We start from the raw sequence: 27,946 nt of genomic DNA on the forward strand, positions 1-27,946 counted from the left end.
GCCCGCCGGCGCTGAGACGCGCCCCGGGGCAGCGAGCGGAGGGTCCGGGGCTGCAGGCGGCCGCCCCGGCGGCGCCCGAGCCGCGACGCCCCGCCCGCCACCTCCCGGGGCAGGTCGGCGGGCGCCATGGTGGCGGGCGGTGGGCTGTGCGGCTCCCGGGAGGGCTCCGCCGGGCTCTGGGTGAGTGAGCGAGCGAGCGCCGCGGCACCGACCCGCTGCCGGGCCGCCCCTTCGGAGGCCCGGTCAGAGCGGGGCCGGGAGCGAGCAGCCCGCGGGGGGAACGAGCTGTGGTGGCGCCCGGCCCCGCCGCGGGGTGCGCGGGCTCCTCCTGCGTGGGGCCGGGGGAGCCGCTCCGCGGGGCGACACCGACCCACGGACCCTCCTGCCGCCGAGCAGGTGCCGGCGCGGTGCTTGAGTCAGGCGGGTGACACGCTGTAAAGTGAAGTTGTTTCCAGGAGAGGTGCCTGCTGTGATGGACTTTGCCTCCCAGACACAAGTTTTCACCCAAATGGAGGACAGTCATGTCTTTATCCAGTTACAGTAAATTGGATGGGAGGGGCGTGGGGGGGTGCAGGCCGGCTGCACTGCTGGCAGGGCGCTGGAATTAGTCCCTTTAGCGTCTTGAGAAACTATCTGCTGGATGACCCGCTACGGAAATACCTTTAAAAGGGTTTTAATGAGTTGATCAGTCCAGCTCACAGGGCTTTCCATCTCCAAGGCTGATAAACTCCCATAATTGTGAGCAGTTATCTGCTTCCTCTTTTCATCAAGTGATTCCTTTCCCCTAGCCTTGCTTTGCATCGTATCTTCCACATAAAGGACTTGAACCACCTCCACAAGCTGCTGAAGAAAACATACCCTCGCCTGTTCATTTACAGTTTGCTACTATGTTAGCGGATGAGATCTAAGTGTTTGTTCAGTCAGAAAATTACAACCAGATTATAAATACAGCTGAGGAAATGCAGTCGTGATGTAGTTCATGCACTAGGATACTTCTTTCCTCCTAACCTCCATTTTACAGGTTATTCCCTACTGACTATTCTGATCGTTCCCAAATGCCAATAATCTTTTTTATTCCCAAATTACTTTTTCTCATTCCATATTCAATAACTTAATTTTCCTCTTTTATTTTTCTCTCTAGTTGTGATAGATGATGCCTTCCTTTGGCATCTTTTACTTTTCCAACCTTTTTTTCTCCTTCTCTACTTCCATTTCCTCCAAAATGCTACTGCTGAGTCCTCCCTCCCTCACCTGTGACACCTTACTATTCTTCAGCAGCCCCTCTGTTGCCAACTGTTTTTTACATTTGAAACCATAAATCAAATTCCTCTAACATTAGAGTAGATCTCACCTGTTGCATTAGCTGGTGAAATTCTGCATACATTAGCTTTACTGTTTCACTTCTGTGTTGATTCTGTGACAGGACTGGAACCAGACGTGGTATACAAACACCCCAAGATTTACCTGGTGCTTTGAGAGTACAGTTATTGCCTGGATACCTTGTGCCTATCTTTGGATCTGTTTTCCTTTCTACTACTTGTATCTTCGACACAAAAACAAAGGCTATATCAGGATGTCCCACGTCTTCAAAGCCAAAATGGTAAGAGTGGAGGATGGGGTTTGATCCTAACATCACAGAACTTAATTTTTCTAAATCATTAACTCTTTTCTGATGATCCATTTCTGTGTTTGCTTTGACGTTTACTGACTGAGGTAAAGTAGGTCAGTATAAATCAAGTAAAGTTTTAGGAAAAACTGTCATAAGATCTTCTCCCCTGTACTTCTGTTTGGTTCCCCACTACTTCCCGTAACACACTCTGTCCCAAATCTGTGCTTCCACCTCTCCAGTGTTGCCACCCAGGCTGCTTGGAGCATTCAGCTCGGTAGATTGTTCCATCATCATTTCAGTCCATTCCAACATGTGTTTGCTGTCTCTGCCCCAGGTCCTTGGATGCATCCTGGTAATGCTCTGTTTTTCTAATGTCTTCTTTGTACTGTGGGAGGTAAGCCAAGGAATCCCACGGGCTCTGGCATTCTTCATCGGCCCTGCTGTGGTGGGAATCACAATGGTAATTCTTCCTTTGTTTTGGCTGCATGTGGCTCAGCTTAGGCCTCCAGGGGCAGATCTTGTATTTCCCATGTTTCTCAGTATCTTTGAGCACAAAGAGAGCTGATGGGGAGTACAAGGCTGGAGACTCATTTTGTGAGTTTCTGCTGCGTGATGCAGGAGGGGCTTGGAGTTGGGGCAGACCACTGGGTCTACAGCTACCGTATAGAGCCCTGTGGGCAGAGTACAGCTCGCAAGAGCCGAGGTAGCAGTAGGTTAGAAAGAGGTCTCACAACAAGAAGACAAGACCTAGTTTTTCATAACCACAGTATGCAATTTACTATGGTTTAGAATGAAATGGGACTTCTGTTCAATCTAAATGCTTATCCTCCTCTTCTGTCATTGCATCTTCATAGCCTAGATCCTCCCAGCCTGATGGTCCACTTGTAGTTTCATTACTTGCCCTTTCTGGAGAGGCATTCTTGACTGCAAAATTGCATATAATGCTCTGCAGTTTTAGCCTTTTAGGAACAATACTGCAGCTCTGAACATCTTGAAATATTTGGTCAGGCAACTAACTGATTTTTCTCTATTGTATCCATTAATTTGATAATAATGTTTGGCATTCCATTACCAGCTATTTATTTGGACAAAAATTTATACTTCCTCACAGATCCTTGCCATGTTCCTTACCCAAGTGGAAAGAATGATGGGCATCCAGTCTTCAGGTGTCCTGTTGATTTACTGGCTGCTCTCATTCATGACTGCAGTTGTGATGTTTAGTTCCAAAGTCCAACATGCCCTGGAAAGAGTAAGTGAAATCACATATCTTTAATGTGCAGGGGATGAAGTCTCTAAACAACAGGGCTCTTTTTGCCTCATTGATTGGGAGGTGGAGAAGCAAATTCCTCTCTTAAGATATGTGCTGCGAAAAATGATTGATGACACTTTGTCATCTCCATCAATGTTATGCCTTTTAATGTAGACATAGTGTGGTTTTCTGAGAGCTCAGCAAACTTCATATATGAATAAAAGCAAAATGAACATAAACGCTGTCACTAAAAAATGGCCTTAGGCCAGAGTTTGTATCAGCATAAATATGTTGATAAACATTTTTATAATTTGAGTATTTGTGGTGAACGTTTATTTGTGGAGGAGTGCTGGCTGGGTTTACACATCTGAGACTTACTGTCAGTGGCCGTTTTCCCCAGGTGAACAGTTGTACCTTTCCATCACAACAAGGAATAAACAAAAGTTTGTGCTACCTGTGTGTTTAAGTAATAGGGGAATAATAAGCAGCCACTAAACAAAACAGTTGGGAACTTACCTGTTCCTGCTGTGTTGAATGATACTCAGGCACCAGACCTCTTGTAGAAATGACACTTTGCCACTTCTTGCTACCAAAATACGCTTCCAAAAATACTCAGACTTTTTCCTTGGTTTTTCTCATTCACAAAATTAATAAGAGCACCCCACATGGAGCCCCTTAGACACACCATTTATAATAAAAGCGGGCAGGTTTTTTATTATATCAACAACTTATCCCACTAGGTGAGCAAGGAACTTCTATCCCTCAGAGCACCCAAAGTTCCCTGAATAATGATGCAATGTGGACGTCTGACTTCATGAGACTGCTATGAAGCCTCATGATAAAACTGTCACTATAAATAATAAATGTGTCCATTACTTAGTATTTTCTGATATTCCATTTTGGGGACTTATCTATTTAAGTAGCTCTACATAACTACAGTTTAAATAAATGCACCTCATGTTTTGAACCAAAACTCAGAGCTTATGGCTGGTAGAACATGAGAAGCTATGTTTCTCCACCGATTTCATGTTAAGGTTCTTACCTCATTCTCAACAGTATTCTGTTTCTTAGGGCTTCCTGGAAGACCATTTCCACCACATTACAACTTATCTTTATGCTAGCCTGGTGCTAGGAGAACTTGTGTTATTTTGCTTGGTTGATCACCCTCCCTTCTTCTCTAAAGCTATCAACAATCCTGTAAGTATAACATAGATTTTCATAATGCATTGCTTCATTGCTCAAACAAGAATTTAAATTTATGGGTATACACAGGAATATGAGTATCTGGGAGATGTAAGATGCACCATTCTGTATAAAGGATGACAGTTTTAAAAGGTAATCAGCAGAATTTGGAATAAGAGTACTCTGTCACTTTATGTATGTTTTAAAAAACTAAAAAACTCTTCTATCCATACTCATGATTATTTTAATTGAAACCAGTAGATAGGGCTTATATTGCTTCCCCTGCTCTTCTGTGCAGCGGTACTCTGTTTGAGGTACGAGTATGGCAGAGCTTTGTGCTTCAGAAAATAATTGTCTTCGGGTATGAAGAATGATACTCTTTATTCCTCCATCTGAGACATTATTCAAAGTCTAAGTCTCCAAAGTCTCCCAATCCCATTGATCCTCCACAATATGGTTACACTGTTAGTGTCAATGGGTGTGCGTAACTTTTTGAGTTGTTTTCCTGGGGAAGCACAGAAGAGGATTATATTCATCTGACACATGCCCATTTCTATGTATAAATATCACCCATGTTTTTTCCTCCCATCAGAATGAGTGTCCAGAAGCCAGCAGCTCTTTTCTTTCCAAAATCACATACTGGTGGTTCTCTGGGTAAGAAAACACAGAAAAAACATGTTTTTGCTAGAATATCAGAAAAAAGCAACAGCATAAGAGAGGGTGTAGATGACAGCCAGTAGGAAATACTCAGCGCCCAAGTTAGCTTATATGGTGGGGATTTAAATTCTTTCTCTGGGGACTCGAAGTATTCTTACAAGATCAAATTATAAAAATTTAATTTACTTTGAGAAAAGTAGTTCAAAACACAAATTTGTGATTCTAGATTATTCTCTTCCCCCTTTCAAGTCCCTTCCAATTCCCTTCCAGTGCCCTCCCAATCTTGAAATAGACCTCGACAATCTCAAAAGGTCACCGTACACCAACCACAGCCCTGTCTGCCGGCCAGACCTTCCTGTGACAAATGCTGGGCAACGGGAAAATAGCGAATGAAGACATTGGCCCAGCCTGCTGCTTAGCATTCAGAAGAAAAATTGTTACATACCTCAGGCCTAATGTCCACTATGATAAAGCCTCATCTGTGTTTCACTGCCACAAAGTTAAACTGAACTTTGTCCCCCACTGCCCAAGACCCACCTCTCAGTATGGACTAGAAATTAGAGCTTACTTGAAAATCCTCATTATATTGACAGAAGATAGCATAGGGATTTGAAGCAAAACTGCTGTTCCTGAATATTCATATTCATTCTGGGAAAGGACAGTCCCGAGTAGTGTAAGTTCATTCCTGTGTGCTCACTGTGGTGCACTAACTTAAAGTCCATCTGTTTCAAATATGTTATGTGCACAACCAATCCTTCCATGCTTACCTTACAGCAGTTCGTGTGTTCTCCAGGCTCATCCGGAAAGGCTACCAGCAGTCCTTGGGGGTGGATGACTTGTGGCCAGTGAGGAAAGAGGACTCCTCTGAAGAAATTGTTGCCTGGGCTGAGAGAGAGTGGAAGAAGTGTCACAGCAGAACCCAGCAGTGAGTACTTGATCAAGAGAGCATGTTATGGGCTCAGCTGGGCAGTTTCTCCCTTGCCTCTAGATCATAGAAGCAAATACACTCACAGGTGCTGGTGTGCCATCTCAGAACAGGCTGTGATCCCCTGCATTCCCCACAGAGTGCTAGACATGCTTCAGCACATATTCAGGCTCTGAATGTAAGCTCTGCTAGGTGCATCCTACCTGGACAAGAGAATAGTTGGAAGATTCAATCCCACTGAATTATTTGTCCATTAGACAACAAGAAGAAAAGGATAGTGTGTATAAAATGGTCCAAGTAACACTCTGCTATGAAAACTTGAGGGTTTTTACTCTTCAGTGGGTGAGCACTGAGTGAGTGAGTTCCTTTGTGCAAAATCTGATTTTAAGTGTTGAAATCTGATGAACATCCTTCCATTCCTGGAAGCATGAAACTAAGTTTTTTGTGAGAGGGATCATTTTTTGATGAGCATTTATACTGGATATGGCATGAGACCCAGTGTGAGATACTTAATGATTTTCTGAAAGCACGAGATTCCCAAGCTTTCTCCAATCGTGGCTAGCTTTCTCATTGTTTCTTTCTTTAGAAAAAGGGAGTCTGCTATATTTAAAAAAGGTCAGAAGAGTGAAACTGGCATAGCAGAAGCTGAAGAGACAGAGGTTCTACTGCAATCAGAGCGCAGTCAGAGTGGGCCCTTACTGAGAGCATTCTGGAGTATGTTTGGAACCTATTTCCTTCTCAGCACCGTCTGCTTAGTTATCTGTGATGTCTTCTTGTTCTCCATCCCAAAGTTACTGAGGTATGTTCATTTTTATATCATATGTCTATCACACATGCAAGACTGTGTGCGTGAGCTCACACAGAGATGTGTATGCCAGCACCCACAGAGGTGGGCACGCAAAGGCTTATCTTTTGAAATCTCCTATTGCTGATGAAAAGAGATGGATTATTGTTTGTGCTAAGCCCACAGTCAACTCAGCGGGAAAAAAATCTAAACCCCTGTCTAGAGCTGGGCACACTTTCTCCACTGCTGTATTCCAACAACAGAAAGGACAGGCTGCACTAAGCCTTTGACAGCTTTATGAGGACAAGAGTGAGTTATTTGATGGTTCTACATATGCCATCTTTTGCACAGGCTGTCAGCCACTCGCTTAGTCTTAAGGCTCCTATTATTTATAAATTATATAAGTAATTATTTCTAAATTGTATAACTAATTATAAAGTGCACAGCTGTACATCCTACACATCTTAAATAGTTTCTTTAGTCAGCTGACATAATGCTTTATGGATTGTGTTGGTACAACACAAACCTGCATTACAGTGTATTTTCAAGGGCAAAAATCACTTCTTAGTCATTAAGAGAAGATCTGGAAATGTCAATTACTTCCTTAGATTATGGCTCCCAATTTGCATATTTCTGACAAATTCATGAAATTTTGGAGCCATCCTTAACACTGAAAGTGAGATCTCCCCTGAGAAAATGCTCAGATCAGAGATTGCTTCAAAACCAATTGTCAATGTCAAAAATCAGGATATTATAAGATATAGGATACTTAGCAGTTTTTCCAACTCTTCTACTATTTTACTGATAAATACCAGCCAGAGAGAATACAGGAAAATCCCTGGTGTCTCTGCATTTTTGTGGGTCTGCTATTTATCATAGAATGGTTTGGGTTGGAAGGGACCTTAAAGATCATCCAGTCCCAACCCCCCTGCCATGGGCAGGGACACCTTCCACTAGCCCAGGTTGCTCAAAGCCCCGTCCAACCTGGCCTTGAACACTGCCAGGGAGGGGGCAGCCACAGCTTCTCTCGGCAACCTGTGCCAGTGTCCCACCACCCTCACAGTAAAGAATTTCTTCCTTAGATCTAATCTAAATCTACCCTCTTTCAGTTTAAAACCGTTACCCCTCGTCCTATCCCTACACTCCCTGATCAAAAGTCCCTCCCCAGCTTTCCTGTAGCCCCCTTTAAGTACTGGGAGGCTGCTCTAAGGTCTCCCCAGAGCCTTCGCTTCTCCAGGCTGAACACCCCCAACTCTCTCAGCCTGTCCTCACAGGGGAGGTGCTCTAGGCCCCTGATCATCTTTGTGGCCTCCTCTGGACCCACTCGAGCAGGTCCATGTCCTTCTTATGTTGGGGGCCCCAGAGCTGGACACAGCACTGCAGGGGGGGTCTCACGAGACCAGAGCAGAGGGGGAGAATCCCCTCCCTCGCCCTGCTGGCCACACTTCTCTTGATGCAGCCCAGGACACAGTTGGCTTTCTGGGCTGTGAGCACACATTGCTGGCTCAGAGTCAGTTTTCCATCCACTAACACCCCCAAGTCCTCCTCCGCAGGGATGCTCTCAATCCACTCCTTGCCCAGCCTGTATTTGTGCATGAGTTCTACATGGAATCAATCAGTTCTACATGGATTCATCAACATACTGCTCCTGTCTTGCAGCCTTTTCCTGGAGTTCATTGAGGATCAAGAAGCACCTAGCTGGCATGGTTATTTCTATGCCTTCACTATGTTCCTTTTGGCTTGTCTCCAGACTCTGTTTGAACAACGATATATGTACATGTGTCTTGTTCTGGGGTTGAGACTGAAAACTGCAGTAACAGGGCTTGTGTACAGGAAGGTGAGTCTGTAGCTTCTTTTCCAGCTTCATTTTTTTCTAGCCCTACATTAGTAGCTATGACATTGTTGGTACAGTAATGGTACAATACATTCTTAATATCAGTGGGGCTGTTACTACAAACTACTTTTAGGATGTAATTTTGTGCAATATTAATCTCTGAACAGTACGTGGGAGGTATTTTACTATTTGTTTTTCAGATCTTACCTCTGAAGGAAAAGCCAAGAAAAGGAAAAAGCAACATAAACTTGTTTATGCTATACATTATGGTTAGGGAAAGGAGTACATTCTTCATCTTAAAGTGAAGTCACATATCCCAGGCAACAGCATCTTTTCAGTATCTAGGATTTGACATTTTTCTCCATCTCTTTTTCTTTCTTTCTTTATAAGGAGAAGAAATTTGTTTGATTTTTTGGACCAAAGCTGTTGTTTGACACCACCTTTGTTCTCTACCCTGTCTAGATCCTAGTTATGTCAAATGCATCAAGGAAAGCAGCAACAGTAGGTGAAATTGTTAATCTGATATCTGTTGATGTCCAAAAGCTAATGGATCTGATTATCTATTTTAATGGGACCTGGCTTGCTCCTATTCGGATTATCATCTGCTTTGTCTTCTTGTGGCAGGTAAAGTATGATGACAGTACTTACCAACCCCTTTCTATTCTACGTATCAAGGGAAAAGAAGTTTTCAAAATTCTGGTTAGAGCTTTGCTGGTTTGAATAACCTGAAATTGACATATATTTTTTAGTTCTGTAGCATGGTGGATTCAATTTTATTTTTAAAAGATATTTTTATTGGTATAGAATCCTTACCTGATCCTTCACTTCATCTTCTCACCTGTGTACTCAGCATCCAGCCTCTTTTAGGGAAAAGACTGTGAGTATGATTATTCTGAGCTGACTGATAAACTTCTGCCTCAGATTTTCCTCTGTCACCTCTCTTTTCAAGCAAAATGTGGTGGCCCAGTGCAGGCTGAGAGTCCAGTTCCAGCTCCTTAACATAATTACAGAACATAAAGGGAAAGGGTCTGAAATACTTGACATCATCCTGAAGCCTGATTGCCACAAGATCAGTGAAACAGTTTGAAGCAAAGTTATATGATATTGAAAAAGACTATTGGATACATTTAATTTCACAGGTATCAAGGATTTTATCAAGGAGAGAGAAAAACCTGAATTAGAAATAAAGGGTGATAATCTAAAAGATCCTTTTCCCCCCTTAATTCAGTGTATGGTATTTGTCGGTAGGATAAAGCCCTATTTCTTAGTCCCTGTTTTTGGCAGCACACCAAATGGAAGTATGAGCACTGTAAAGACAGTTGATTCTCAAGAGCTTTCCGGAGGCCTTTGAGACCTTCCTTTGCTTACCAGGATGGACTGTGGCTTTTGCCTGGCACACGGGATACTATGACCTTGGAAAATTGGTAGCTATGGTGTAGACCATGGATGATCATCATCCTTTTTTCTAGCGATGTTGACAAGCTGAATGTGGTTGCATAATTAACACTTTATTTGCTAGTGTTTATAGACCATTTGTGTAGAGAATACTTTTATCTGTCTGTGTATACCAGCACTCACCTCTCTAGCAAATGTAAGCCGTCTGTAGAGAGAAATAACTAAACCATGAGGAAAAAAGCTCTCTATTTTGAGATGCAAATCATTACGAGCCCTGGTATCCAAGAGCTGTCCCAAGAGTACGTGGCACAGTATAATGCTACCATTTCATCTCACTAGTTGACATAAATTCAGACAAGCTGGGTTATTTATGCTGCAAGAATAGTTTGTTGAGGGTTTGGGTTTGTTTTTTAAACAAAATCTGGTTTTGTTTTGGGTCACTTACTTATGCCAGCCACAAGATGTCCTCCTTAACCCATCCAAGGACAGCTGGGCAGAAACAGAAATGACTTGGAATTGCCAGCGTGCTTCTGGATCGCTTTCAGCACTAATCTAGTTCCTAAAAGGGAAGCAAATAAATTCAGCAGAGTGTGATGGCAGGAGTTACCCTGCCTGCAGAGTTAACAATCCACAGTACTTAAGGAGCACAATTACCAGTAAAGGCAAAGGCAAGATTAAAGCCGCTAGGGGTGTTAGGCCTAAGTTCAAGTAAGAGGGAAGGTGAGCGAAGAGGAATGGAAAACAGTCATTTCTAGTAATCACCAGAAGTTCTTCCTCTTTCCTTTTCACTCCTGGCAGCTTCTTGGGCCATCAGCCTTGACTTCGATTGCTGTATTCCTTTTTCTTTTGCCTCTGAATTTCATGATCACCAAGAAGCGGAGTCAGTTTCAGGTACATTTTGCTTCATAAAAATGAAGTGGTTTACTGAGTTGAATTATACTAGGATACTGCTTTTAAATCTAAGCTAAGGGCTGCCATGCTCTTCCAGGAAAGGATCACATGGAACCCAAGGCTACTGATTATTACAGTAGGCATGCATGCTAGGGGAAAAAAAAAAAAAAGTAGTAACTAACATTAGAAAAAGAAGAAAAAGAAGAAAAAAAAGAAAAACTAAGCAAAAAGTAACTAACATTAAACATTCAAGTGATGGCTTAACATTTATTATTCATGCTGACCATGACTGTCTGAAGTAACATAGAAGAATTGAAAGCCTGCAAAGTTTCTTGAAGTTTAGAGTAAGATCTTGCATGTCCCGTCTTTTACCTTGTTTGCCCACATCTTCTGTGGGGTTTATGTATTGCCAGCAAAATATTTCCCAGCCTAGAAGATTCATAAGCAAAACAGTATACACAACTCAACTGCAGGGAAATTTATTCAGGATTCATAGGCAAAGATAAGGTGTTTTTTCAGAATAATTGCACTGTTAAACATTCAACCTATTAAATGATAAAACTCAAACATTTATTACAGGAGACCCAGATGAAACATAAAGATGAGCGGGCCAAACTCACCAATGCCATTCTCAGTGACATTAAAGTAATCAAACTGTATGGCTGGGAGAAAACATTCATGGAGAAAGTGTTTGGTATCCGGAAGCAAGAACTTCAAGCCCTAAAAAGATCTCAGATTCTCTTTGCAGCATCTCTAGCTTCTTTCCATTCATCAACTTTCCTGGTGAGTGGTTCACCTTCCTACATAAAACATGTGCTATTACTTCCATTTCTCTTTGTACTCCTGTCTGGACAGATTTTTCCTGTGGGACAGCTATCTGCCTGGAGGAGATGGTGGTCTCACAGGAGTTGCTGAGCCCTGGTGGAATCAGCCACACAGACATTTACACTGTCCTAAGAGTTCAGTGGACAAGTCATCTGGTCTGGCAATGTGCTCCAGGCAGACAGCCTGCTTTGCAAGAACTACCTGGAGACCTCCAAGCTAGACAGAGTTCATGGCAGTCAGTATCTGCACAAGCCGCTTTTGCACTTGCTGTTGCAGCTCAGCCATGTGTGTTTTCAATGGGAAATGGCTGTGCTTTCACCTTGCTGTGGTTGTAGCACCAAGACTTCCTTAAAGCAGAACAAACGTCAAGTGATCAGACTTGGTTTTGTCACCAACATGCAAGACCTTTGCCTATGATATTTGCAGGATTTGTGTGGGTGATAGCCTGGACTTAACTAAGTGGGTTCCAGAGTCTTTAGGAAGGGGCCTGTCAATCCTTGAACCATTCTTTTCCCTGTCTGAAGCAAATGGTTTGCTTTTCTTTTGCTCCCTTTCAGATTGCCTTTGTCATGTTTGCTGTCTACACCCTGGTGGATAACACACATGTCCTGGATGCTCAGAAGGCCTTTGTATCTTTAACACTGATCAACATTCTCAACACTGCGCACTCCTTCCTGCCATTCTCCATAAATGCTGCTGTCCAGGTTAATTGCAGGCTACGTTCCTCTTTCTTTGGCCATAAGTGGTTTTTTATATATCACCATTAACAGGTAAAGGTAGGGATTTCTTAGGGCTTTGAATGTCAGGGCTAGCTATTCAATTGCTCTGTGAAACAGTGAAGTGCAAGGACTTGCAGCTGAAGGTACTTTGTAGCATTGTTTTTCAGAAAGGCTCCACATATTGACAAAATAGCCACCAAGTCTTTTGGCACCAATCACAAGCACCATTAGATTTCAGAGGTGCTTCCAGTTCTGTTTTTAATCACAGAAATCAGAACAGATGGAGCAAAATCTCCACGGGAGATCAGGGGAAACCCTGCTAGCCCAGGCCATAGAAAAAAGCAAGTCATTGTCCAGTAAGTAATTGGGAAATTCATTTCCCTCTTGCACCCCAAGTAAACTGCCACAGCTCTTCATGTACAGAAACAATCACTGGAAAGATTGCAGGATGAACTGGAGAAAAAAGCACCAATTTCACTGTGTAACAGAAAACAAAACACAGGGAAGAATATGGTTTTTTGCTAAGCCAAGTGGAAAGAAAGGTAATTAACATAAGAAAGAGCTGCATTTGTCCATCTAAGCCTACAGCATCTGCAACACAGCACCTAGTCAACATTTTAAGTGGGTCTTCTAGTTGAGTCTTCACTTTGAGTTTTACCACCCTTCTATTCTAAATCTTATGCTTTTGTGTGCTTCTTCATTTCAGGCCAAAGTTTCTTTAAACCGCTTAGCAGCTTTTCTGAATCTGGAAGAACTGAATCCTGAGAGCTCAAGCAGAAACACTTCTGACTGTGGTGAGCTTTTGTGTCAGCGTTGTTGTCTTATAAGAGGAATAGCTTCCATTGTTCAGCTTCCATTCTTAGGGTGCCTACCATAGTCGAGAGAAAAATGTTTGTCCCTTACTGTCACTTTATCTTTCATGCCTATTTATTTCTAACAATGAAATCTAATCTGGTAATTAACCCCTTTTCATACTTAAGGTTCATTTTATGTAACAAAAAAACCACACTGAAACATAAAGTCATATAAATAGGGATGTTTCTGTACCTACCTTTGAATTTACAAGTGTTCCATTTCTCCTCATATTTTAGTACAGGCAAGTATCACCATAAGAAATGGGACTTTTTGCTGGAGCAAAGAAACTTCTCCTTGTCTTAGAAGGTACAGACTTACCCTTAGTCATCTCAATTCTGTAGGTTGAGGGGATGCTGAATGAACTAATTCCTCAGGGCCTAAATGAAACCAGTGTGGAATATCTAGAGGCTTCTGATTTTGCTTCATAGTTAATGTTGAATTCTGAAAATAACAAAGTCAGACAAAATGTAATCTTGCTTTTATGCTTGGGAATACATAAATGGGGAAGGTGCCTATATCTGGATGTTGCCTTAATATATGGGGACTGCTTTCTTTACACAATTTTCTTGTTCAAATATGAAATTACAGTAATTTAAGTCAAAAAAGTAGAATTGGTGGTATACAGATATAATATATGACATCACTACATGCTTATTTCAAAAGGCATTGCAGTTTGAGAGAAGAAACAGTGTTGAAAAGTTCTGATGTTGGCAGGAATGTTTTATATGCAGTGCTTTGGACTAGCCTGTCTCCAGAGTGGGCATCTGGGTTTGAAACTCAGATCGGGATGTGGATGAAGACTTTCTGGTTGGAGGTGTCTTTGCAGGGACGGGTCCTGTTCTGCTGCAAAAAGTCAGTATGACGGGAAGGGTAACCCTGTGCAACTGAGGCTTCAGTATGAAATCAGTGGGTTCAGTTGGTACATTTTTATTGCTGCAAGACAACAGCAATAATTTTGGTCATTTTCTTTTCAGAAAAGTGTATCTAAAAGGTGATAAGAGACTAATCTTTTCTCTATAGCATAAATCTTATGGTGCCTCAAGGCTCCTTGCTTGCTGTAGTTGGCCAGGTGGGTGCTGGAAAGTCCTCCTTGCTGTCAGCATTACTTGGTGAGCTGGAGAAGACAGATGGCTGCGTGACCATGAAGGTAAATTTTCCCCTGAGCATTTGCTTCTAATTAGGCTGTCTTCAGGAACAGTAAGGTACTAACCAAGGCATCAGGTATTTGATGAAAACCCATTTACTGCTGAATTTTAACAAAAGCTGTATGTAGCAGCCCGCATTTAATTATCTGAAGGTGCTTAAGAGCTCTCAGATAAGCCTGGCCTTAGGAATGGGAACTGGAACAGGACTTCAAAGATCCAGTTCCATTTCCCACTCTGACAGTGAGCTGAAGTGGCATCCTGGTAAATTGCAATGTGTACTTGTACCTCTGTTTCCTCCTCTATAAGATAATGAGAGTGCAGACTCATATTTTGCAAAGTCCTCTGAGACCCATCAATGGTGATGATCATTCCAGATTTCTATAAATCTAATTGGGAGAGTTTTTTTTCAAAGACGGGTTCCCACAGTGTCAAGGTGAGCTTATGAAGAAGATTGTTAACATTCTTCCACTTCCATTTTCATAGGACACTGCAGCTTATGTCCCCCAGCAACCTTGGATACAAAATGCTTCAGTGGAAGATAATATTCTCTTTGGGAAAGAGATAGATGAAACATGGTTCAACAGAGTGATAGATGCTTGTGCACTGCAACCTGATTTGGAGAGCTTCCCTGCAGGGCAGAAGAGTGAAATAGGAGAGAAGGTACTGGCTTGGGTTCATATTTTGGCCAACTTTTCCATGAGTAGCTACAGCTTTGGGTGACCTGCTTAAAACACCTACAAAAGAACTAAACTTGCAGGAGGCAGGTGCTTAGTAATTTCTGAGAAGTCAGGACATGATTTAATGGGGTCTGAAGCCCACCTCTTGACCTAACCAGAGATATGAGAGATGCTTAAGACAAAAATCAACAAATCCAGGTCATTTTTATGTCCTCTTCTGCATGAGACTGGAGTTGCTCAAGAGAATCTGCCTCTGCATCTCAAGAGCCCTGTTTGGAGCGAGGGAGAGGTACTGATTTAAAAATAAGGAAGTCGTAAAACCTTAGTGTAAAATGGAGCCAACAGTTGGCAAATATACTGTAGCTTTGGAATAAACAGTGTCAATGCATTTTTACAGGGAATAAATATATCTGGAGGGCAGAAGCAAAGAGTGAACCTTGCTCGTGCCGTGTACCAAAATGCTTCAATTTACCTACTTGATGACCCCCTTTCAGCTGTTGATGCCCATGTTGGACAGCACATTTTTGAACATGTTCTTGGACCCAACGGCTTACTGAAGGACAAGGTGTGTTATAAATCCTGAACTGTAAAAGACTGCAAAATGTATCTAATTATCAGGGCCCCTGAAATGTTTCCATTAATGTGGGTTACTCACTTTATCAAAGGCTCCCAAATTACTTTTTGCTAGTCACAGCAGGTACTACTGTTAGCAACAGTGGAAGTGGAATGGGTAACCTCTGCAGTCCACACAGCAGATGGAAGTCCTGCAGTGAATCTCACCTAGGAGGAGGAAGACTGAAAAGTTAAGCTCTCCTGAAAGACTGTCTTTATCCTCATGCAAACCACATGCCTAGTTCCAGCCTTCTACAGCAAGTTTATAGTTCTTTGGTCTTCCATTGACATTATCCTTCTTCCTTTTTGAGATTTACTGTCTGATCTCTTCCAGCTCATTGTATCTTATCAAAATGTTTAATCCCATCACTTTTGAATAGTTCAGTGATGCCTTTACAGTTCTAATCACCCAGATGTTCATAATTTAAACTTCAGTCTTAAAATCCATCTTAAACACCTCTCTTCCATTCTTTTTTGCATTGGTTGTGTTTTGGTTTTCCTTGGTATTTCTCTGCTCTCAAGCAATCTGGATAATAAATGTGGTTACATGAGATGGGATGCTAGGACAGCCTCTGTTTCACGGTATAAACTACCTACAAATACTTGATTCAATTTCACATTGTAGAAAGAAAATAGGTAATTTTTTTCATTAGAAAGTCCAATTAAAACAGCCATGTCTGATTACAAATACCTTTCTCTTCATGTGGAGGTTGTAAGTATCAGAATGTAATTATTGTATTGAAACAGAAAGACTGGTGAAGAAAGAATGTATTGGACTTAAGCAGTACTCAGAGGGCTTGATTGTATATTAGAAATATAGAACATGCCAATATATTATCTAGGGAAAAACTACTTTTCTTATGTCCTTTCCTACATGTAATTATCCATGCAAATATGCTCAGAAATTGAAATGAAAAGGAGCTGCACTCTAACTCCACTCAGGTTGATGAAGTTTTCAGGCACAAATTTAATTCTGAAGTATTGATATCAGTGACAATAAATATGACATGCTCTCCAATTAACATCATTCTACTTAAGAGCTTCAGCTTGAGGGCAACCAACAACATGGAACTCAGTGAGCCAAGCAAAAGGTCCTCCTACATACAGGGTGCTAGCCTGGGACTTCAGGCTTCAGTTCCCATCCTCACTCTTTTATGGTGTGCGTGACACAAAGCAAGTTGATTCACCCCTCTGCTCTCGAGTTCTGCACTTTCAAAATGGGCACAAAGCTGTGCTGCAAAGATAAACTTCAGCAAAAAGACAGTCAGAAGTGATGGGAATAAATAACAAAAATATCTCCAAGTTAGTAATAATCATAGCTCACACTGAGTACATGTCTTTCTTCAGAAGACAGCTGACTGCAACTGCTCGAGTGAGCAGGGAAACACCAGAACAACTGTAACTATTCCCTCTTTATTCAACCAGACTCGTGTGCTGGTGACTCACACAATCAACATTTTGCCTCAAGTGGACAACATTGTCTTTCTGGTGGATGGAATGATCTCAGAAGTTGGTTCCTACCAAGAACTTCTACAGAGAAATGGGGCCTTTGCAGAATTTCTTCGTTCACACTTTACTCCAGAAGAGAAGGCAGGTGCTAGTTTTCCAGGTAACCCAAATGAGTTGGAATCATTCTTCCTAGGTCTATCAGTCAATTGTTTCCTTAATATTATACTTAACGTTGAAGAACTGGTAGGGGAAGGGGGTCTGCTGCTGTTCACAGTTGGGAAGAGGGAAAAGAGAATAAAACTGGAAAAGCCAGTCTTACATTTATTTTATTATGGACTTCTAAAGCTGACATCCAATCACAGTAAGCTGTCGCTTTGTATGGGGAAAAATTATGCTTGTCAAATTAGCTGACTCATCACCTCAAAATCAGTTCTTGAATAAACAGTTCCATCTTAGTAGACAACAATCAGGCAGTAAACAGAATTACCAACTATATGTGCTATTCTTCAAGCCTCACCTTGATATTTCTACCCTTAGAAACAACTCTTTGTAATTAATCTTTCCTCCTTATTATCAGTTTCTCAAAGGCTATACAGGACAAAATGGGATTCTAAAGCATTTAGGAAAAAAATGCATTTATTTGACAGCTATAGAAGACACCAAAGACACCATCACTTCTAGAAATGGTCCATCACAGGAGAAGCTCTTTAGGTAAGCTTAAAGTCTCAGACACTGAAGAACTTGCTCCAAAAACCCATATAAGCCTACATGAAGGTTCTTACTGAGTACAATACAGGTTTGGGATTGATCTGTAAATTAATAAGAGTAAACAAGCAAACCTTAAGAACAGGTAAGAAACTGCTCTTGAATATGGAGGTTGACTAACATTTTTCTCCTTATTTCACAAGGAGACAGAATTTGTTCCAGACCACATGTACAAGGCTTGCTGTTCTCTTCCCAGTGGGGCTGTAAGGTCTGACTCATTTCAATCCAGCCACAGCTAATGAATGCTGAAAGCTTCTGTTTGTTAATAGCCTGACAGAGCCCAGTCCCTGGGGTAAATATGGACAATGGTTGGGGTCACTCTGGAGGACCCTGAAAACTGCAGCCCTCAAAATAGGCATGAATATAGGGATGGATGGGTAAGGAGATCCAGCTTTAAAATACTCACTGCCTTGGCTAAAAATTGAAAATATTTTTGTTTTCTTTAAGAAGTGACAATTCAGTCAAATCATCTGCTAGGGGAAGGGAGACTATTCCTGTAAGTCAAGACTGTACCACTGCTGTAGCCACCGAAGGAAGATTTACCAAGGGAGAGAAAACTCAGCGTGGCAGGGTAAGCACAGCACCTTCTTCTAAAGGCAAAGACACATACCATGGGTTTATTACTGACCCACTCACGGCAGGCAGGTCAGCTCACTGCCGAAGTTCAACCAGGGCAGCTCCAGGGAAGTCAGCTGAGCAGTACAAGTTTGCCCTACAGATTGAGACAAAGTCATTTCAGCATTATTTTATGTAGCACCTTCTATGCAAACTGTATCTCCCTGGATCCCTGATCTAAGCACTGGTTCCAAAATAGGAATAATGCACGTACATTGCAGAGAGCACATTATGGAAATGAGAGGGGGAAAAAAAATTGTAACCACTTGAGGAGAGAGATCCCAGTTCAAGAGTTGACCTGAAGGTGGAGAGTGCAATGAGGCAATCAGGGTGAGGTAGTGGTAAGGGACAGAAGAGGATAGATTACAAGGAACTTGTAATCTTGAGTCTGTCCACAAACTCTTGAGGCTAGTGGGAAGGGGCAACAAGGCACATCACTGTTCTCATCTTGCCCAAGGGAAACACCTCAAAAGCCTGAGGCAAGGAGGGTACTGTGAAAGGAAAGAAGCAGGTGTGGGATTCCAGCTACGAGGAGTCAGGCACAGATGAGGTGTATATTCAGGGAACATGGTAGCAGCAATAAAACATGGGGAGGAAACGAACTGCTGAAGCTACACACTGGTAACTGAAGATGGGAGTAGGAAGTTGGACACCCCAAAGGAGGCAGCTGTTCCCCTAGAGAAGCACAGTATTAGCCAGACTGGGATCTCACCTCTGCTGATCAGCAGTTACTCACACGAGCAGTCAGTGGGATACATGATAGTTCTCAGTCACACCAAGAACAAATGAAAACCACTGCGTGGCATAAGCCTTACCTGTATTCCACCAGTAACACGAGCCTATTGCAGTAACATTCATCAGTTGATAATAATCACTCGTTAACACCATGGATTTATTTAAGCATGGCTTCATTATTCATCCCTGAGGAAAACAAAAAAAGAATTAACGTGGTTCCTATGGCCCATGATAGATAACCAAGTAGATACACTATAATAAATCATTCCTTGTTTCAGACCTGGTTTTCCTTGCTAACAAGCTTGATCCTCCCAACCTCTCCTATTTCTCCCCAACTGTTTTGCTCTAGGTTAATACTTCGATTTACGCAGCCTACCTGAAGGCGACAGGCTTACCACTGTGTGTGTACATCATCCTGTCGTTCACATGTCAGCAAGCTGTGTCATTTTCTCGTGGTTACTGGCTCAGCATATGGACAGATGACCCTGTCCACAACAGGACACAACAGCACACAGAGCTGAGAGTTGGAGTCTTTGGTGCACTAGGAGTTGTTCAAGGTTCATTTAACTTGCTCACCTAATTCTCTGTATTTCCATCTTCCTTTCCCATGTCCAGGATGTTTTCTCAGAATATAAACAAGTGCATACCCATGGGCTTTTAGCCTCCTGGGCTTTTGGCACCAGCCCTAAAGGTTTGGCATGGGATCTAAAACTACAGGCTCTGACGCACAGAGGATTTCTAAGGGATCTGAACAATATTTCCAGTGTTACTGCCTGAAATTCTACTTCATGGTATGCTAGAAGAGTTCTCCTGAGCCTTTCAGCAGACCATGATGAACAGCATCTTCCTCTATATTTCCTGCTGGAACTAAATAACCTGAGCCCTTAAACATTCAGCAATGGAAGAACTAGAACATCCTTATTTTTCTATCCTGCCCCCTTGTATCCAACATCATCTGCCTATTTTTCTTCCTCTTATCCCTTTCCATTCCTCCAATATAAATGAATTGTATCCAAGTGCAAGTGGTGGCTCTTCTCCATGCTGAATTAAATCTTGGTTGAGGTCTTTTGAGAGAAAAAAAGGAACTTATGGAATTCTACATTTCTTTAAATCTTACTCTTTTAAAATGGCCACAATTCTTTTGGTCACCCTTTAAAAAAATAAACCACTTGTTTTAGGACAGAAATCAAATCTGGAAAAATCTCAGCCCAAGTGACAAAAGATTGAGAAACACTGGAACAAGCTGAAAAGAGTGGGAAGGGTTGGGTACCCTTTTGTGCCGACAGTGAATCTGGAGGCAGGAAACCCAAGACTTTGAGTAATTCAAAGTCATTCCAGTCAAGCTCATTTTGTGAAGAATAAAGGATTTGTCCTGTGTGTTTAAGTTGCTGAATCTGTGGCCCCCGTCAAGCTTGCTTAGAAGGTCTTCCACCCCTCTGTAACTACCCTACAGAAAGGGTAGTTTACCCTGCAGCTCTGAGGTTTGGCTTAATTGCTACCGAAGAGAAAGTCAGCTCCTTTCAACTAGTATAGCAATCACAGTACTAAGTAAAAATCATAATCTTGCAAAGTAGAACTCCAAGATGAGTTTGTTCAGACCTAGTAAAAATTATTATTTTTTATATTACAGCCCTTGGCAGATTTGCCTCCACAGCAGCAGTCCTTCTTGGTGGTGTGTTAGCATCGCACAAGCTGTTTCTGCAGTTGCTGAGGAACGTTGCTAGATCCCCAATGGTCTTCTTCGAGCAAACACCCATTGGAAACTTACTGAACCGCTTCTCCAGAGAAATGGATGCTATTGATTCCGTCATCCCTGACAAGCTGAAGTCCTTGCTGGGGTTCTTGTTCAACTTGCTGGAGATTTACCTTGTGATTATAGTGGCTACACCAAGAGCAGCAATGGCCATAGTGCCCTTGACTGTTCTTTATGCTGCATTCCAGGTAGGAGCTCACAGAGATACACAGACAGGAGAGGCTGAAGCAGCATGGCCGTGTCCCTGCAGAAAGCCTCCTTCCATTTCTTAAGAACAGAGTCATGCAGAAACTAGTTTCATCACCTCGAATTGCATCTGAACAAGAGTAATGTCAGTGGCTCTTCCCACATCACCTCAGCCTTCCAAAGCATCCCAGAGACCTCACAGAGGCTTGTGCTTTTCTGATGTCCAGATCAAGTCCCACCTAGAGCTATATTCTTTCTCTCCATTACTTAAATGAAATATTAAGACCAAAGGCATTTTTTCTTTCCTCCAGAATTCCTTCACTGCTTTTTAATATATCCACATATGCCATGCAGCTCTCCCATTGGGGTCTGAGACCTCAAATACTTTGCCAGCTAAGACTGAACATGAGGGAAGGGCAAATAAGGGCGCAAGTGTGCCTCTGTTCTACGTCAAGCAAAGGGCTGGTCTACAGGAGAAAGTAAATGCAAGTTTAGAGGCTTTGTGAGTTCAGAGTACCCTGGCTTCTTTGCATTAACTAACCATGGGGTTATTCTTAATGAAGACAGGACATAACACAGGCAGAAATGCTACCTCACCTTTTAAGGACATCTCCTACCTGCACATGAGGTTTTCTAACACCAGGAGAGTACGTACTATTGCAGTTGTTGAGCCCTGCCCACATTTTCTGTGGGGCACCTCCATGGAAGCATAAACCACCAAATCACTTCCCCTTCCATTTCCCTTTGTACCAGCACTTCTACGTCATCACCTCCTGCCAGCTGAGACGCACAGAGGCTGCCAGCAGATCACCCATCTACTCCCACATTTCAGAAACCTTCCAAGGGAGCAGTGTGATCCGTGCTTACAAGGACCAGGAGAGGTTTATTTTGAAGAGCAATTTTTTAGTGGATGAGAATCAGCGAATATGCTTCCCTGGAGCAGTTGCTGACAGGTACAAATCTGCAGTGTAAAGAAAATGATCCTGTATTCCCGTGGCCTTGGTGAGTGAAGCTGTAAGCTCTTGGGGCTTGGGTGGAGGTACACAGAAGATGATACAGTAGCACACAGTGTTTTGGGGTGGGGTAGTCTCCTTCATTATCACTCCCACTGTGCCCCTCTCTGGCAATATGCCCCTCACACAACCCATATGCTCCCATGGCAGCACACACACACTGACACACTGCTAGAGGTATCAGTTGGTGCCCAAAACGCAGGAAGCTGCAGTACCTGCCTGGTGAGGCCCATCCTCACGGGACAGAGTGCATGAGGCCTGTGGTGTAGGCAGAACCCATCAGACAATAGAGCCATCAGCCACAAGTGAGGAAGACCAGGAGTATGTAACTCATCCAAGAAACTGCGTGTGGCTGCTCTCATCCAACAGCCCTTGGAGAAAATCCTAGCAGAGACCACAAGCCAACCAGCTTGGACAGACTGGCACCATTCATGAGCTCCAAGGTGGCTAGATAAGAGCAACCAGGGCACAAGAGCTTTGTTGAGCATCCTATACCCCAGCAGCTCCACAAGTGTTTTGCAAAAGCAATCACGGATTCTCTTGGGAGAAAGGAAGAGGGCACCTAGCAACAGCCCTGTCCTCTCCATCTCTTGCAGGTGGCTTGCTACAAACCTGGAGTTTCTAGGCAATGGCATCGTGCTGTTTGCAGCACTATTTGCAGCAATGGGCAGAACACATCTTAGTCCCGGAACTGCTGGCTTCTCCATTTCATGTGCTCTTCAGGTAACTCAGCACTGAAGTAATACCATGCTTGCCTTTCATCAAAAGCAACTTGCATTTTAATTTCTGCTACCATTTTAATTTCTAAGAAATCACAAACTATTTCTGTGGTTTCTAGATGCTTCCTCCTACCAAACCCTCCTGTCATTGCTGAAACCCAGAGCATCTGGAGCACACAGCCCCTTAGAGAATGAACCTCAAACACATGTACCAGCCATCATTTTCCTCCTGCATCTGAACTCATACTTAGGTCACAGCATGCTCTGAGCAACTGAAGCAAGGTCTTACCTGCTTGTAGACTAGTTACACAATAGCCTAAGAAAAGCTACACTATCTTTTAGCATGTAAGTCAGCAGCATTTCATTCTCTATAAACTTGCTGAGAAGAAGCTGGGGGGGGGGGGGGGGGGGCAGAGCTGGCTAGGCTCTTTAAACACAGCTTTATGAACCTTCACAAGGATCCATGGTTATTTTTTAGCCTTTTAAGGGATGATTTCTGAAGTAATTAGATGATGAGGAGGTCTTTATAAATAAACACTAAGACAAAGTACCAAGTACCTCACAAGCATAGGTCAAGACTTATTTTATCTGTCCTAATGCTCTGTTTCTTTCTGCTAGATAACTGGTGTTCTGAACTGGATGGTGCGCTCCTGGACGGAAATAGAGAACAATATTGTTTCTGTGGAGAGAGTGAGAGAATACTTGAGGACTCCTAAGGAGGTAGCTAACCAGCTATTGACCTTACTAGCAGAAGTGAACATCTCTGCGAACTAAATCAGTAACTTTTCTATTCCACCTGGACAAAACCCCTCGTTTTTCCCTTCTAAAACACCAGTTATGTTTCCTTTAAAAAAACTGCAGCATTTGTTTTTTTATCCAGCTGACTAGACTTGTTTTATAACCTCTGATCATCATTATTTTCTTAAGACAGTTAAGCATTAGATTGTCATTAAAATAGCTTCACTTGGTAACACTCATGGAATGAGCCGTATTTTCTGCCCATATTTGGAGTATGTATTTATTGCACGCATTCAGATGCAACTCTCTGATAACTGATGCCACTAGAAGTCAATCATTTTTGTTCTGTAATCATTAAAATTATTTCTCCATATACTGCCCAGAGATCCTACTAAAGGAGACTTTCAGTCCTGTTTACAGGGACATATAAATCTTTTTTTATTGAACCACTTATAATGTCAGAACTCTGACATGCAAACAAATGTTTATCCCCATTTTCAGTTAAGACGATTAGCATCTTTGCATAAAGTAAAAAGTAAGGATTTGCAATATGAATGTGAGAGGCCTTTTTATCTTTTGAAACAGTAAATAGATTGGGGGAATTTGGCACAGATGTCTTCATAAGCTTTCCCTTTCAGTATGGCCACTTGATTTGGTAGTTTAAATCAGCTTTATACATTGTTGTTTGTTTTCATCTATTCAGGCACCCTGGACTCTGAATGGCAAACTTCAAGGTCACGTTTGGCTCACTGACGGAAGAATTGAATTTAGAAACTATAGTTTGCGATACAGGCCAAATTTGGAGTTAGCACTGAAGCAGGTCAACCTAACCATCAATGGGCAAGAGAAGGTAAGCAGAGCCACTCGTTTCAGAAGAGCTGCAGAGTGTGAGCAGTGCTTTGCAGTGATCAGACCTGGGCAGATACAGTCCCTGCCCTACGCCAAGGTACAGCAACTTGTACACGTGAAAGGTGCAGTAAGGTATAAGCCCATCTATCACCCTGCACACCTATTCTAGTACAAAGCAGTGTTTCCAGGATTGCTGCATACACTAGACATTCTTCTGAATGACATTTCATTTCACAGAAGGTTAGCAGAGTTACAGCAAAAGAATTTCACTTTTTAAATCTAGTGCCACATCAAGGCCCTGTTCTAGCTGCCAAGTCTTTTAGTTATTCTTCCCATCAAAGACTTTCAAGATTCCTTTTCATATGAAACAACTACGAATTATAAATTATTTGCTTTAAGAATGTATTCCTAGACTATGCAAATCTTGAACAGCCCTGAAGATTTGATCCATGCAAAGCTGTCTCTCTTTAAAAGGCCAAGAGGAGCTACATGATAGGTCTTTCTGACTGTAGAAAACTGTCAACATCAAAACCAAAAGCTTTCCATTGCCCTTTACAGATCGGCATAACTGGAAGAACAGGAGCTGGGAAATCTACTCTTGCTGTGGGATTGCTGCGATTGGTGGAAGCTGCGGAAGGAGCAATCCTAATTGATGGACTAAATATTGCTCAGCTAGGTCTCCATGACCTTAGAACCAAGATAACTGTCATTCCCCAGGTATGAAATTAATTTCCAAAATGCTTTAGCAGTGTTGTAAGTCTTTACACCTAGGAAGAATTTATAGATTCTGTGAGAGGCAGGACATTCAGAAATTTCAAAGTTGGAAATAACCTCTACGCCATGCTAGTCTCCCTTCAATAGGACATTAGCCCAGCAGGGAAAAACCAGAGAGCTCGTTTTTATAATTAATTTCAGGAGTTGTTTGTACTGTCTCTGTGCTCAGGATCCAGTTTTGTTTTCTGGCTCTCTAAGAATGAATCTCGACCCATTAAACCAATACAGTGATGCAGACATCTGGACAGCTCTGGAACTGACTCAGCTCAAGAACTTTGTTGCAGATTTGCCAGATCAGCTGGAATATAAGTGCACTGACCAAGGGGAAAACTTAAGGTACCTCATCTGCCGAAACACAGTGGCAGGACAGTGCCAGCCTGTGGGCTAGGAGAACAGAGAGCTAGCGGGACAAGGAGTCTAATAAATTAAAAAAAAAAAAAAAATTAAAAAATGCAAATTGCTGCATTATTGTCCTGTTTAGCAGCATGAAATCAAATCATAAGACACCAAGTGGAAGACCTTTGAGACTTAATCATTGTGGTGGCTTGTGTTTGTGCAGCACTTAAAACACTGGAATCCTGTTCCAAATGCAGGTCTCCAGGGTGCTATAGTAATACAGTCCCTTCACTTCCTTAGGTTATTTCATGCTGTTAATTGGCAGTGCCAACAGCCTCGATCACCCTTTCAGGGAAAGGGAACAATCACCTTTTCATTGCTATTTTCTAATTAATCACGTATTCTGACCCCAGGAAAAAGTGACTGCTGCTCTGTTTACCATCCCTCTTTCTCACTTGCAGCACTGGTCAGAAACAGCTGGTTTGTCTGGCCAGAGCACTTCTCCAGAAAGCCAAAATCCTCATTCTAGATGAGGCCACAGCAGCAGTAGATTTTGAAACTGATCTTCAGATTCAATCCACCCTGAGGACCCACTTCAAAGGCAGCACAGTGTTAACAATAGCTCACCGGATAAACACCATCATGGACTGTGACAGGTAATCTCTTCAGCCACTTTCCTGAGGAGGAAGACAGACACAGGCAACCTGTGTGAACTAGATGAACCACACAGTGTCAGTGAACAGCAATTTCATTTCAGTCCTTTTCTTGTTTAACCCTCAAAGCTTTGCTATAGAGATCGTAACGAGCTATCTTAAACGAGCCAAGCACCAATAGGTTAATCAAAGATCATTTAGTCCCACATGATGCATTTCATGCTGTGTCATACCCCTTTTTCCCCCCACTGATAGCAAAACCATGGCTACAGCTCTTTGCATCATCTCAAAATCGTGAAGCTAAAATACAGGTTCACAAATCTTACTCCAATCTCAGTTGCCAAAAAATTCTCCTCCCACAAACTCAGTACTTGAATAGTCACTCAACAGAAACTTACTTCTATCCCACAGCTGTTTCCCAGCTGAAAAGCTGCTGGGAAGCTTGGTTGAATAACATGCACTAAAATTATTTCTAAAATAAGTAGAAATAACTAAGTTTATTACAGCTGCTGCTATATCCCCAAGCTTACATTTCTGTTTTAATGTTCACAGGATTTTAGTCTTGGAAAATGGTCAGATAGCTGAATTTGATACTGTGGAACACTTAATAGCTCAGAAGGGACTGTTCTACAGACTGATGGAAGAATCGGGCCTTGCGTGACTCATTCATGGAGTATACATACCATAACCCCACCACTATTGGGAATAATTGATCTCATAATGGAGTTATCTTTGTTTCACTCTAAAATGCCTGACACGCAACCAAATCTTGTTTGAGCTGTAACCGCAGTGAGCAGATGAAAAGGGATGACTTGGGATACATGTTTTTTCTGTAGGAAACTTCGCAATTCCATTTTCATTATGTTTCCAGATACCAAAATCTCACTTTTCCACTGAAAATGAGCCAGCCAGAACTTAAATGCCTTGTTGCTTTTATGGTATAAAAGCAAACAGGCCAAAAGAAAGAGACCACAACATTTCTGATTTATAATGGAGCCCAAATATACTGCCATACTTAAAGATTATACAGATCATTTTTAAAAGCCAGCAAGATTTTATGGGCAGCAAGCAAGAATTTAAGTGGTAGTAAGCAAACTTAACTATTTACAGCTTGTCTTAAGTTCCAGGCAGAAAAAATTTAGCATTTAGCCAATGCCTTAGGGACTGCTCACCTGCACGCTGTTCTGACACAGATGTGGACTCCAAGGCAGCAGATGGATCTAGTCACCCCAAGTGCCCAGACACTGGGGGAGCAGGGAAGAGGAGGTGGGATGCCACTAAGCCCAAGAGCATACAGCTGCCTGGGGGCTGCCTGTGGTCGCAGCCGGGGATCAGACCCACTCCATCTCTTTCCGTGTCAGCTTTGGAGGGCCCTGAGTGAACCACGCTGTGCAGAGCTGACAGGCTGCTCGGAGGAAGAGAGCGAGCCAGCTTAGGCACAGGCTTGCTGATGCAGGAGAGTCACTTGGCTGGGATTGGGCAGCAGAGCATCGTTCCTTCTGCTTGAAGGCTTGGAGCAGCCCGGCTGCCAAATGCCAGCTGGTCACAGCAGAGCGTGTCCAAACACCGATGCCAACATTTCCGAATTGAATTTGGCAACAAGGAGTTCGTGTGGTGGGAATTGTCCTCCTCTGATCCCTGCAGCGTGGTAGCCTGGAGATGGGGGAAGCAGCAAGGACTTACCTGTCGACCTGGTGGTTCATTTCTGGTTTTCTTCTTGAGTGCAAGTTTACCTCCTGCACGTGCCACCCCGGTGCCGCAGAGCCCCTGACGTGGTCATCTTTCAGGTGTTACTTTAACAAAGTAAAACAGCAGCTGAAAGCAAAGCCTTGCTGGGCTTCCTGCAGTGCCGCGGTCAGAGCGGTTCCCACGTCTCTCCTCAGGAATCACAAGACAACGTGACAAACAAATCACACAGTGAGATACTGCTGTTTACTGTGACTTTTATTAAAGCACTTCATTTTCTAGAAAGCTGAAATAAAAATAGAATCAAGTACTGAAA

General features: G+C 42.6%; 1 protein-coding gene and 2 long non-coding RNA genes across 5 annotated transcripts; 1 reads left to right on the plus strand and 2 right to left on the minus strand.

The window, feature by feature from the left end:
- The first annotated feature begins 57 nt into the window (after nucleotides 1–57).
- On the plus strand, nucleotides 58–27,946 carry ABCC6 (ATP binding cassette subfamily C member 6). Of its 3 annotated transcripts, XM_074885480.1 has the most exons (31): nucleotides 58–180; nucleotides 1,424–1,600; nucleotides 1,944–2,069; nucleotides 2,721–2,858; nucleotides 3,930–4,055; nucleotides 4,633–4,694; nucleotides 5,491–5,622; nucleotides 6,209–6,421; nucleotides 8,066–8,243; nucleotides 8,703–8,864; nucleotides 10,434–10,526; nucleotides 11,106–11,309; nucleotides 11,909–12,055; nucleotides 12,777–12,864; nucleotides 13,162–13,231; nucleotides 13,946–14,072; nucleotides 14,554–14,730; nucleotides 15,145–15,312; nucleotides 16,785–16,968; nucleotides 17,456–17,519; nucleotides 18,021–18,144; nucleotides 19,273–19,480; nucleotides 20,554–20,864; nucleotides 21,616–21,815; nucleotides 22,472–22,598; nucleotides 23,213–23,314; nucleotides 24,036–24,182; nucleotides 24,740–24,898; nucleotides 25,125–25,291; nucleotides 25,753–25,947; nucleotides 26,497–27,946. In XM_074885480.1, exons 1-31 carry the CDS (start codon nucleotides 127–129, stop codon nucleotides 26,603–26,605), a joined length of 4,539 nt encoding a protein of 1,512 aa, XP_074741581.1. In that variant the 5' UTR covers nucleotides 58–126; the 3' UTR covers nucleotides 26,606–27,946. The 3 variants fall into 3 exon arrangements, with proteins under 3 accessions (XP_074741581.1, XP_074741583.1, XP_074741584.1); XM_074885482.1 differs by lacking the exons at nucleotides 17,456–17,519; nucleotides 18,021–18,144; nucleotides 19,273–19,480; XM_074885483.1 differs by lacking the exons at nucleotides 58–180; nucleotides 1,424–1,600; nucleotides 1,944–2,069; nucleotides 2,721–2,858 and having other exon boundaries at nucleotides 3,519–4,055; nucleotides 5,472–5,622.
- LOC141950533 (uncharacterized) lies at nucleotides 4,614–6,243 on the minus strand. Its single transcript, XR_012631073.1, has 3 exons — nucleotides 5,709–6,243; nucleotides 5,465–5,582; nucleotides 4,614–4,690 (listed from the first exon to the last, which is right to left on the minus strand). It is a non-coding gene; the product is annotated as an uncharacterized LOC141950533 (long non-coding RNA).
- Nucleotides 10,561–15,901, minus strand: LOC141950534 (uncharacterized). The gene is made up of 3 exons (XR_012631074.1): nucleotides 15,403–15,901; nucleotides 13,244–13,366; nucleotides 10,561–10,675 (listed from the first exon to the last, which is right to left on the minus strand). It is a non-coding gene; the product is annotated as an uncharacterized LOC141950534 (long non-coding RNA).

This window comes from Strix uralensis, chromosome 16 (genome assembly GCF_047716275.1).
Source record: "Strix uralensis isolate ZFMK-TIS-50842 chromosome 16, bStrUra1, whole genome shotgun sequence".
NCBI classification, from domain to species: domain Eukaryota; kingdom Metazoa; phylum Chordata; class Aves; order Strigiformes; family Strigidae; genus Strix; species Strix uralensis.

Coding starts and splice junctions, on each gene's coding strand:
- ABCC6 (XM_074885480.1), top strand. CDS start 127: ATGGTGGCGGGCGGTGGGCTGTGCGGCTCCCGGGAGGGCTCCGCCGGG. Junction 4,695..5,490: donor ACATACTGGTGGTTCTCTGG/GTAAGAAAACAC, acceptor TGTGTTCTCCAG/GCTCATCCGGAAAGGCTACC. Junction 5,623..6,208: donor TGTCACAGCAGAACCCAGCA/GTGAGTACTTGA, acceptor TTCTTTCTTTAG/AAAAAGGGAGTCTGCTATAT.